Source organism: Eschrichtius robustus, chromosome 6, assembly GCF_028021215.1.
Source record: "Eschrichtius robustus isolate mEscRob2 chromosome 6, mEscRob2.pri, whole genome shotgun sequence".
In the NCBI taxonomy this organism is placed as follows: Eukaryota; Metazoa; Chordata; class Mammalia; order Artiodactyla; family Eschrichtiidae; genus Eschrichtius; species Eschrichtius robustus.
This window is the reverse complement of record NC_090829.1, coordinates 17,921,344-17,934,205: the sequence shown is the minus strand read 5'-3', so window position 1 is coordinate 17,934,205 and position 12,862 is coordinate 17,921,344. Positions and strand designations below refer to the sequence as shown.

At 36.8% G+C, this 12,862-nt stretch overlaps 1 protein-coding gene across 4 annotated transcripts in view; it reads right to left on the bottom strand.

The window, feature by feature from the left end:
• Nucleotides 1–12,862, bottom strand: part of PPP2R3A (protein phosphatase 2 regulatory subunit B''alpha) — a 210,483-nt gene that overhangs the window by 65,978 nt on the left and 131,643 nt on the right. For all 4 annotated transcript variants that reach the window (XM_068545961.1, XM_068545959.1, XM_068545958.1 and 1 more), the window contains 4 exons: nucleotides 9,959–10,045; nucleotides 6,150–6,306; nucleotides 1,162–1,210; nucleotides 613–702 (listed from right to left, as the gene is read on the bottom strand). In XM_068545961.1, coding sequence (XP_068402062.1) covers nucleotides 613–702; nucleotides 1,162–1,210; nucleotides 6,150–6,306; nucleotides 9,959–10,045 — 383 coding nt within the window. The remainder of the gene's footprint in view (nucleotides 1–612; nucleotides 703–1,161; nucleotides 1,211–6,149; nucleotides 6,307–9,958; nucleotides 10,046–12,862) is intronic.

The window sequence follows — 12,862 nt, the reverse complement described above, 5'->3', positions numbered from 1 at the left end:
CCTCCCTTGGTACTGAGCAGAAGCTATGTGCAGGACACTGTGTTACACAAGCTAGGAATAAAAAGAAGAGAAGGACACAAAAATCTATGCCCCTCTCTTCTTTTTATTCCTAGCTTGTGTAACACAGTGTTACAGAGGTGTAAGAAACAGATGGATAAACTCACAGCGACAAATCAAGGTATGCCAAGGAAAGGGAGAGATGATTCTAACCGGGAGAATGAGGGCGTGTACTATACTAGTACTAGTATACTAGTCATCCACAATTTGCTCATATACTAGTCATCCACAATTTGCTCTTCTTTCCTCTCCAATTTACTACTGAACAAGGAAGATCATGAAACAACTAAAATCCACAGTATCTATCCCCATATTCCATATAAATGCTTAATATCCTTCAGGGCCAGCTCACATGTCACTTCACCTTTGTTTCCAGGGGTAAGAGCACTTCTCTTGATACATTGTGGCTGTGCATTCAGTCTGAGGGCAGAGATTAAATCAAACCCATCTTGGCACCCCTAGTTGAGCTGGCATTCACTAGGTATATACATCATGAATTTTTCAAGCTTTGCTCATGTGTTTAACATCTTGGCAAAGGAAACTCAGAAGTCATACCTGGTGGGGTTCCTTTTGTCTTCCTCAGAAATCAAAAACCAAACAAAATCTGCATAGCTCATTCTTCCCTCCTTCTGTACTGTTTTTCCCCTGAAGAAAACACATGGTTATAAAGTTTCCTGAGCAATTACTCAGATAAATTTAGTACTATGAGAGACTAAGAAATAAAGTAACATTTCTTTGGAAATTAAGTTAAAAATAAATAGAATGCTGGAAACCTCACAAAGGGCAACCCCTTCCATTGCCTATCTTATTTTCAAATGCCTAGAGAATGAAATCAGAAAGCATTTGCAGATATGAAGAAAGAAATCTGGTTTCTAATTTGAATACAAATAATCAGCAGGTTAAATACTGTTACCTGTATTTAGATAAAGGACTAATGCCCATATATTAAAGAATTACCGCCATCTTGTATGAAGCCACAACTGCATGTTTTGTAGGGTATTATCTGACCTACAGCACTGACAAATCATGCAGGAAGCCTTACTAAAATGACATTGTTAAAGTATTACTTGCAGTTCATTTTAAAACTCAGATGCTTTTTCTTACCTTGTTACTGCCCCAGAGAATATCCTTTCAATAATCCTGTTTGATGAAGCTAAATGTAAATAAAAAGTACAAAACTAGTTAAAACATGCTCCAAAAGGCAATATTTTTGGCAAATTTATTTTCAATTAGCCACAAGCTAAAACTTAATAATCCTCCATGATGAGAATATGAGTAGTTAAAATTTTACTTATGTATAATTGATACTTTCTGAAAGTAGGAATTTGAGATGGCTTAATCAATCAATCATTTAAAAAAGAACAGGCAAATGGATGTGCCTGACAGCTGGGATATATTAATATAGTTGAGCGTCGAATTGGTTCTGAATATCCTGACAACTAAGACAAAAATGTACAAAATTTGTATTGATTTTGTTATCTAATGAGACAAGACAACTTTTCCCCTAAAACAAGACAGATTTTATCCTAGCATTAAATTCAAGGGGGGGAACTGATTGTTGGGGAATTTGAGTAAAACAATGGAGAACTGTTTTTCAGGTAGAATTTTATAGAAGATACCAAAACATACCACAAATACTTTTCTTATATTCTCATCCTATAAAAATCCAGGATATAACATGATATAACATACAATTTTTAAATAAATTCCATCAGTAAGTTTTATTCAGAGGGACGATTATATCTTAAGATAGTATGTTGCTTTTCATGATAGATCCTAGGTAATCTATATCAGTGTACCTCATTGTGAGTTCAAAGTAACCAAAAGCATTAGTTAAAAAAAAGGAGATAACAGTGGATCTCAGACCTATGCATGTAGTGAGGATAGGAATCTGTTCTTTCAACAAGTGCCCCAGGCAATGGCATGCACACTAAAACTTCAGAACTAGTGATGAGATCATTAGAGTTAGCAGCTACCAGCTCTAACTCTTCTGCACAGCGTTAGGTACAGTCAACATAAAGGTTAATTAATTTGGTTGAAGAATGTTGAGAATATGAGTGTCAGCGCTACCATTCCTGGCCACATAACAAAGGTTGAATAAGGGCCCCCTAGAGTTTGTTGAGCACTGGTTTATGGGGTTAATAATTTGAAAATAAGAGGAAATAGAACAAAACAGGGCTATATAAGAAAGGCAATGGTATTTAATTCTGAAGCTAAAGTCTTTTTGAAAGTCTTTCTTTAGAGTTAGAAGGTTTAAGCTCCTAAAACTTAAGATCATGTTGTCCCATTAAGGACAGATTAGTGGGTGGGCAATTACACAGAGTTTCAGTGGCTCCTGCATTATGCAGGCCTAGATGCCTGCTTTTCTGGACTTCATTCCTTTAATATGCCTCTAATGAGTTAGTCTATGTGTATATACAATATTTTAGGGCTTAATGAGAACTACGGTTATACCAGCCAGAGAGGGCGCTTTAGAGCCCACAGGGTTTTGTATGACCTCTGGAGACCAGCTCATGTTATACAGATGATCTGGCCACTGGTAATTAGAAGGTGCATAGCTAATAAGGTTGGCCTGATACCCCTATAAATATCTCCATCTTTATGCTATTCTTGTAATAGGAAGGTATGACTATAGTCATACCTCAGAGATATTGTGGGTTCAGTTCCAGGCCACCTCAATAAAGTGAATATCACAATAAGGTGAGTCACATGAATTTTTTGGTTTCCCACTGCATATGAGTTATGTTTATTCTATACTATAGTCTATTAAGTGTGCAACAGCATTATGTCTTAAAAAATCAATACATATAACTTAATTAAAAATACTTTATTGCTAAAAAATGCTAACCATCATCTGAGCCTTCAGCAAACTGTAATCTCTTTGCTGGCGGAGGGTCTTGTCTCGATGTCGATGGCTGCTGACTGATCAGCGTGCTGGCTGCTGAAGGCTGGGGTGACTGTGGCAATTTCTTAAAATAAGACGACAATGAAATCTGCCTCATAGATCGACTCTTCCTTTCACAAATGATTTCTCTGTTACATGCAGTGCTGTTTGATAGCATTTTACCCACAGCGGAAGTTCTTTCAAAATTGGAGACAATCCTCTCAAACCTTGCTGCTGCTTTATCAACTAAGTTTATATAATATTTGCAATTTTTTGTTGTCATTTCAACAATCTTCACAGCATCTTTACCAGGAGTAGATTCCGTCTCCAGAAACTGCCCTCTTTGCTCATCCATGAGCAGCAACTCCTCGTCTGTTAGTTTTATCATGGGATTGCAGCAAGTCAGTCACATCTTCAGGCTCCTCTTCTAATTCTAGTTCTCTGGCTGTTTCTACCACCTCTGCAGTTACTTCCTCCACTGAGGTCTTGAACCCCTCAAAGACATCCATGAGGATTGGAATCAACTTCTTCCAAACTCCTGTTCATGTTGATATTTTGACCTCTTCCCATGAATCATGAATGTTCTTAATGGCATCTAGAATGGTGATCCTTTACAGTAGGTTTTCAATGGACTTTGCCCAGATCCACCAAAGGAATCATTACCTATGGTAGCTATAGTCTTATGAAACGATTTCTTGAGTAAGACTTGAAAGTTGAAACTACTCTTTGATCCATGGGCTGCAGAATGGATGTTGTGTCAGCAGGCATGTAAACAACTTAATCTCACTGTACATCTCCATCAGAGCTCTTGGGTGACCAGATGCATTGTCAATCAGGGTCATATTTTGAAAGGAATCTTTTTTTCCTGAGCAGTAGGTCTCAACAGTGGGCTTAAAATATTTAGAAAACCATGTTGTAATCAGATGTGCTGTCATCCAGGGTTTGTTGTTCCATTTGTAAAGTGCAGGCAGAAGAGATTTACCATAATTCTTAAGGGCTCTAGGATTTCTGGAATGGTAAATGAGTGCTGGCTTCAACTTAAAGTCACCACCTGTATTGCATTAGCCCCTAACAAGAGAGTCAGCCTGTCCTCTGATGCTCTGAAGCCAGGCACTGACTTCTCCTCTCTAGCTATGATAGTCCTAGATGGCTTTTTCTTCCAATAGAAAGCTGTTTCATTTACATTGAACATCTGATGTTTAGTGTAGCCACCTTCATTATCTTAGCTAGATCTTCTGGATAACTTGCTGCTTCACCTTGTACTTTTGTATTATAGAGACGGCTTCTTTCCTTAAACCTCATGAATCAACCTCTGCTAGTTTCAAACTTTTCTCCGGAAGCTCCCTTACCTCTCTCAGCCTTCACAGAATTAAAGAGAGTTAGGGCCTTGCTCTGGATTAGGCTCTGGCTTAAGGGAATGTTGTAGCTGGTGTGGTCTTCTATCCAGACTACTAAAACTTTCTACATATCAGCAAACAAGGCGGTTTCACTTTTTTTTTTTTTTTCTTAACCACATCATGCAGCTTGTGGGATCTTAGTTCCCCAACCAGGGATTGAACCTGGGCAGTGAAAGCACCAAGTCCTAACCATTAGACAGCCAGGGAATTCCCAGTTTCACTTTCTTATTCATGTGTTCACTGGAATAGCACTTTTATTTTCCTTCAAGAACTTTTCCTTCACATTCATTCACTACTTGGCTAGCTGTTGGCACAAGAGGCCTAGCTTTCAGCCTGTCCTGGCTTTCAACGTGCCTTCCCCTCTAAGCTTTCTAGCTTTTGATTTAAAGTGAGAGATGTGCCACTCTCCCTTTCACCTGGACACTTAGAGGCCATTGTAAGGCTATTAATTTGTCTAATTTCAATATTGTTGTGTCTCAGGGAATATGGAGGCCCGAGGAGAGGGAGGGAGATGGGGAAACACTTGGTCGGTAGAGTACTTAGAACACAAACAACAGTTATCTATTAAGCTTGCTGTCATACAGGTGTGGTTCATGGTCCCCCAAAACTATTACAATAGTAACATCAAAGATCACTGACCACAGATCACCATAAAAAATATAACAATAATGAAAACGTTTTGAAATATTGTGAGAATTACCAAAATGTGACACAGAGACATGAAGTGAACAAATACTGCTGGAAAAATTTGGCACCGATAGACTTGCTCAATGCAGGGCTGCCCCAAACATTCAATTTGTAAAAAATGCTCTATCTGCAAAGTGCAATAAAGCAAAGTGTAATAAAATGAGGTACATCTGTACTTGAAGAAGGAAGGATACAATACTAAAATGCTTGTTTATCAAATAAGTACAATTTAGTATTTCCTCTTGATGCCTGGTTGGCACCTGAGTTTTGTGAGCTAGAGCTCTGTTTCTTAAAATGGAAAGTTCTATGAAAGCTGACATATAGAATGAACCTTTTCTTAAGATGTATACTACTAGTCACAGATATACCAAATATCAGAAGCAAAATTCTAAGTATTTATTTAAGATTTGTACTTTGCTACATCTAAAAGGCTAAGGGCTTATTAAAAAAATCCACAGTGTCTGAGAAGACATTTAAGAACAGAACAGGGACAATCTTATGAGAGAAGAATGAATCAGTGTATCTTGGTGCTTGGTTAAGAATATTAAATCAGCAGGAAACAGGTTCTAAGTTTACTACTGATCAAAGTGAAGTAAGAAGGGTAATATCATGTAATATGTAATTTTTTGTTTTCTGACAAAAGAAAGCACACAAAATTCACCTGCAGAGAAAATACCTTTTCTAGAACTAAATTCCAGAAAAGGTTTTATGAATCCTTGAAAACACTGGCAAGTTAGAAACATCATTTTCATCCTTGGTTGTTTATAAATACTGTAAAATGAGAATTTATAAAGGCGTATATACATTCTCTTTCAAATAAACTTTACATAGAAGTGGTTCCTATTCAGTTCATCATCAGAAAATAAGCATCACTATAAAGACTCACCCATTCATCAAAACTAAGACTCTAATTTCTTACTTACCTCCAAACCCCTTCTCCTAAACCTGGTTTCTAAATAAAAAATTAGTATCTTCACTCATTTCTACTTAAAAATTCTTGGCCCTTTCAAGAGAACTTGATTAGATACAGAATTTAAGAAATGGGAACTCCCCATAACGAGTGAGCACAATTTAACTCTTGCCTTCTTCAAAATAGTAAAGTCAACATCCATAGAAACACTCACCCTGGTCATTGTATCGAGACAGATCGGCCTGGCTGATGTAGAGGTCATGATCACTATCTAGTTCCCAGAATTTACAATAAATAACATAGAAGTGTTCATAGGAGAAATAATCTGTGATTTGGTTTATATCTTCCTCTTCTTCCAAAAGCGCTAGAGTCTGAAATGGTATGAATAGAAGGATTAATTTATTTTAAAAATACGAAGACCCAGCTTTAGCCATTATATAGATTCTAGTTAATTTTTATTCTAAACTGAATTAAAAATTTTGGTTTTGGTACCAAACCAGGAAATTTAGTAGGCAACCTCATCCTACCTTTTAATCAGTTGATCAACCTATAAGCATTTACGTGCTCTGTAATATTCTTAGCAAAGACTTAGATGCTACAGAGGATTTAAAAGCAGGGAAAGGGAAGAGCTATCACCAAGGGGACTGCAGCCTATCAGAGGTCCCCAGACTAGCAAGCACAGAACAATCAGACAACAGACTTTTAATTACATGGCCATAAACTCACATTGCTTTTAACTTTTCAAAGTTATGAAGACTGATCTTCTATCTATTCTATTATGGAGAGTGGGCATCCACATGCAGGGTTTGGTTTTGTAATGGCATCAAGTTTACCATAAAGGTGACTTATTTATACCATTGTGATAGTGTGGGATAGCCTGGCATAGAAGGCATGGAGGGTAGAGCTGCAGGGCCCTGAGCTGGAAATAAGCCTGGGTCTCCCCTGACTCACTGTGTGCCCCTAGGGAAAACACCAGAAACAGTGATTTTTAAGCCCAGAATTCTTGTAATAAGCCAAATTATCATATAAGTGGGCAGATAAATGAAGATGTTTTTAGAAAGAGTCAGAAAAAAGATAAACCATAAGGAAACTTAGGAAATAGAAAAAACAAAGTGAGATGACAGAAATAAGACCAGATATATCAACAGTCACAACAAAGGTAAATGAGCTAAATCTCCCTATTAAAAGATTTTCAGAGAATAAAACCCAAACCCAAAAAGCAGATTTAGGTATATGCTGTCCATCAGAGAGAAGTCCGAAGTAAAATTTAAAAGGAAGGTTAAAACATGTACTAGCTAAATCTTAAAAAGAAAATAAAATGGAATTTTGGATTTCCAGTATTTACATTTTAGAAAATAATTTTTATCAAAGTAATACACTTGTATTATGAAATAGTCATCTTTCTTGTAATGTTTTTCACCTTGAATTCCAAATTATGGTAAAAGCCACTCAATGAAAGATTTTGCAGCCAGTAAAAATTATAAGGTCTATATAGAAACAAAGGAAAATCATGACATGGTAAGTGCAAAATACAGGATATAAGATTGTACACATTAAGAACTATATTAAATTCTAAAATCCAAATATGCATATGAATGAGACTAGACGAACACATACAAGAATATTAGTTTAATTAGGGTGGTAAAATATGCTTTTTCTTCTGTTTTCCAAACTTGCTTGTAATGTTTTTTTTTATAAAATGCTCTTTAATGTGTATAAAGCAGAATATGTACAATAAAACAAATATCTTGAGAAGCAGGGAGCTCTCACTTTCATCTACTAGACTGTCATAAAATGAAAAAAATGAATAACTTCTGCTGTTGGTGAGTATGTAAATTTAAGTATTAACTAGTGCAGGCGTTTAGTAGGGTAACTTGGCAGGATCTATCAAATTAAAAATGCACATGCCACCTGATCCAGGATTTTCCCTCCAGTACTCTATTTTAGAGAAATTCTTACTCATATACACACAAGAGGAAAGTATAAGGATGTTCACTGCATTATTGTAATAGGGAGATAATGAAAGCAACTTGAACATCTTCAGTAGAAAAGTATGTAATTACAGTACAGCCATGCCACAGATTACACAATAGTTAAAAGAATGAGATAGATTTATACGAATGGAAATGAAAAAACATCAAGACATACTGTTAAGTTAAAAAAAGTTAACAGAATAATAAGTATGGTCTCACATATTAAAAAAAATTCAAAAAAGCAGCCACACAGAATAAAACTATATACTCCACACATACAATATGTACTCCACACACACACACACACACACACACACATATACAGAGGAATAAAACCACAGATAATATGTGTTCCCTCTGGTAAAGGGAGTGAAATGGCAGGGTGAAGAGATAGTGACTTCTGCTTATTATTCTATATATGTTTATGTTATTTGAATATTTTATGAGCATACCTTCATGTACTAAGAGGAAGACTAAGGAGAGGGGTAGGGGAGAAAATAGAGGGACACAGAACACTTGAGTTCTATTTCCAGTTCAGCCACTTATTTTGCTGTGTGATCGTATCCAACTCATTCAACCATATGAATTTTATCATCAGTAAAAAAATATGGATTATAATAATGATCTAGAAATACAAACTCTAATGTGCTTCAGGAATGTGAGGGATTATTATCATTTTTAAAAAATTAATTTATTTTTGGCTGCATTGGGTCTTTGTTGCTGCACGTGGGCTTTCTCTAGTTGTGGGTAGTGGGGGCTACTCTTTGTTGCAGTGCGTGGGCTTCTCTTGCTGCGGAACACAGGCTCTAGGTGCGCGGGCTTCAGTAGTTGTGGCTCACGGGGCTCTAGAGCGCAGGCTCAGTAGTTGTGGTGCACGGGCTTAGTTGCTTTGTGGCATGTGGGATACTCCCGGACCAGGGCTCAAACCCGTGTACCCTGCATTGGCAGGCAGATTCTTAACCACTGTGCCACCAGGGAAGCCCCTATCATTCTTAAGGTGTAAGGCCTTTTTAATGGAATTCTTGCCATCTCAACCCATACCACATTACCTCTTGAGAGCCCAGGCAGACATCAGGTATTCAGTAAATATTAATAATGACCGTGATGATGACTTTTCATTTATTAGAATAAAAAGCGTTTGCATATTTATTATGGATTGCTAATTTTGCCAAGTCTTCATTACTTTGTCTGTCCCAGATGAAGATGGGAAAAAACAGAGTGTAAATAAGGTTGTATTATTTGCTTAAGCTTCACTTAGTATGATTTATTTAAAATAAAATATTTCATTTCCTTTCCAGTGTGACCAATTCTACTTTCTTTAGGTTAACAGAAGAGCTTGAACAATCAGGCATGAAGATTGCCTCGGTTAAAGGCTCCCACTAGTGGTCAATACTTTCTCATTTGGTAAAATAAATAAAATAATTGAATGAAATGCATTCTTTCTTAAAAGGAATTTTTAGTATTTTTCTCTAGCAGGAGATGGATATAGAGTCACTGCTAAAAGGAACAAGTTGAAATTCCTCCATTTCTTTTGCAAGGCTCTTCCCAACCTGGCCCTGTCTCACCCCTCAGGCCTCATCACTTGTTACTCTCCTTGGAGCCTGTGGCCACTTAAGACTGTTCTGCAGTTCCTGAACGGGACACTTTCATGCTTCTGGGCCTTTGCTTATGCTTCTTCCTCTATCTGGAATCCCCTTTTCTTTTGATTTCTTTATCTTGGTAAACTCCTGATATCTCTAAGGTCAAGATCACATGCCAGTCCTACTGTGAAGCCTTCACTGCATGTTTATGATACATTTCTGTGGAATTTTTCAAGTCAGGTGTGGCTGTCTGTGCCCTTTTCTCTTTTGCTCCACAGTGCATGCCCTGATGTGAAAATCTCTTGTTATTCATCTTTGTTCCCCCAACACATTCCAGGTATCTGATAACTGCTTAATGACTGAAAGTAGTGACAGGGCTTTGCACATAATAAGCACTCAAATATTTGTTAAATGAAGTAAGATTATTATTTAAATTGCTCCTTATATATGAATTTCAATGAGAGGCATACTTGCAAAAAGTTGCTTTTTCTTATCTCTGTTGCAGTAATTTTTCCACTCCAAGATCTGTTGACTGTGTAGAATATTCTCTGAATAACCTGGTTCCAAAAGGAAAACAAAACCAAATAAAAACATTAAAGATATCTATTACTTTATCAAAGGCCATCTTATGAACATTCTTTGAACTAAGCTAAGTTTTGGCCTTTTGATTATATCAAGTGTAATTTCTAGTAAAAATTAATACTATATTAAAAAAAGTCTACATCCATACAGTTTGCATCTGCCCTTATAATTCTAAGAATAAAAAAATTCTTTGCTCACAAGTCTGCATTTCCCAGGTGCCTACATGTCACTTTCATTTTTACCTCTCATATAGTGATTCAAGTAGTGCTTATTAGGCTAGATGTTTCTGGAAGGCATATGAGGTGGGAAATCTGCACTGGGGTGGCTTAACAATTACTGGGTCAGAAGAATGGCTGCCAACATGGTATGATTCAAGAGGACATATTCTGGTTATCCTTTTCCATTGGAGTTTTGAAGACTTCTGAACTCTCTCTGGAAACTCAGATACATCTGGGATAATTTATATCCCAAGTCCTTATTTAGGCATGAACAGTTTTGTTACTAACTAGTGTTTTATTAAGTTTAACAAAGGTGAAACTCTGGAGAAGACCCTGGACAAGATGGGAGAGAAGGAGGATGGGTAGCAAAGGTGTCTGAAATTGAGAATGTATGTGCTGTTGTGTAGGGGACGACTGGAGAAGGAAGACAGGCTGCAATCCTGGGGGTAGGAGGCCACAGTGCATTCTTAACAATTTTACCTGGGGTTATTCCCACCCATTTAATTTGCACTTGACCTATTACGGTTTTTTTCTTTTTTTTTCTTTTCTTCTTTGAAAGGAAGCAAGGGTGAGAAGAGCAATTAAGCAGCTTTTTTGGTACTTTGGCTTTAGTTTTGATTATCTAATGATATGGAAATCCGGTATCCTTGGTGGTTTTTATCATAGAAGAGGTTAGATCCCTTTTTTAGGCTATTTTTAGTGCAAGAAGAACAAAAAAGAGAAGACATTTGGACATCTATCCTAAGAGTAGGCCTAATGAGGAACCAAACCACTATTCTGTTTCTGGATTCTTTATCAAAGAGAGTGATTCCCAAAAATAACAGGAAAAAACTAGCCTCAGGATGAAGGTCCAGACTTCTGCTGCCCAGCATTCCTCACCCCCCATCTCTGCTACCAGTGCTAACTCCTCCTGATCCTTCAGAATCTAGCTCAGTTACCAACTCCATAGGAAGCCCCAGCACAGGGACTTGGGTAGAGCTGTCTGTCCTCTGTGCTCCTGATGTCACCTGAGTCTCCTTCGGTCATCCTGTGGTTATATTCTAAACACAGGTACACCTGATTGTCATCACCTCCAAATTCTAAGGAACCTGATCTCTTTTCACTTGCATCCCAGTGCCTGATATGTTGCTCTGCCTATATCATCAGGTGGTCAATAACTGCATGATAATTTTAAGAACTGAGGTATAATTAACATACATTATATTAGTTTTTGGTGTACAACATAATGATTTGATATTTGTATATATTGTGAAATAATCGCCACAATAAGTCTAGTGAACATCCATTTCCACAGTTACAGAATTTTTCTTTCTTGTGATGAGAACTTTTAAGATTTACTTTCTTAGTAACTTTCAAATATTCAGTACAGTATTATGAACTACAGTCACCATGCTGTAAATTACATCCCCATGACTAATTTATTTTACAACTGGAAGTTTATACCTTTTGATTCCCTTCACCCATTTTGCCCTCTCCCCACCCCCTGCCTCTGGCAGCTCCCAATCTGTTCTCTGTGTTTGTGAGCCTTCTTTTTTTTTTTTTTTTTTTAAAGATTTATATCCTACAGTATTTGTCTTTCTCTGACTTATTTCACTTAGCATAATGCCCTCAAGGTCCATCCATGGTGTTGCAAATGGCAAGATTTCACTCTTTTTTTATGGCTGAGCAATATTCCACTGTATTCCACATCTTCTTTATCCATTCATCTGTGGATGAACACTTAGGTTGTTTCCATTTATTGGCTATTGTAAATAATGACACAGTAACACAGGGGTGCATGTATCTTTTCAAGTTACTGTTTCCGTTTCCTTTGGATAAATACCCAGAAGCGGAATTGCTGGATCATACAGTAATTCTATTTTAATTTTTTTGAGGAACCTCCATTGGCTGCACCAATTTACATTCCCACCAAGAATGCACATGGGTTCCCTTTTTTCCACATCCTTGTTATTTCTTGTCTTTTTGATGATAGCCATTCTAACAAGTGTGAGGTGATATCTCACTTTAGTTTTGATTTGAATTTCCCTGATTAGTAATGTTGAACATCTTTTCATGTACCTGTTGGCCATCTGTATATCTTCTTTGGAAAATTGCTTGATAAATTAATGAGATTGGAAAGCTATGTAACAAAGAGTTTCATGTTATATTTGTGATAGAGGCATATGGGTTGGATTCATAGCTAATTGAATAAATCTATCCAGAGTTCTGAACAGCAGATGGATGCTAACCTAGGAAAGTTCTCTAATTAATATTTTACATAAAATCAGTACTGTTGTCTATGATTTATAGATAGATTGCATATAAGATGTACAGGAAATATAAAATAGGGGACTGTATACAAAATTATTGTGAAAGATACTACTAACGTAGTTGTGTTTACTCTTGAGGAAAAAATAAGACTACAGTATAGATGTAACCATGATCTGAATGGTTATCAGGTGGAAGAAGAAGTTGATTTGTTTTGTACTGCATCAGAGGGTAGAACTAGAACTGGAACTACTAGAATTACTGGATAGAAATGCCCTTACTGGTTAGAAATGCTTCAATGTAAACAAGAGTTTCCTAACATTAGCC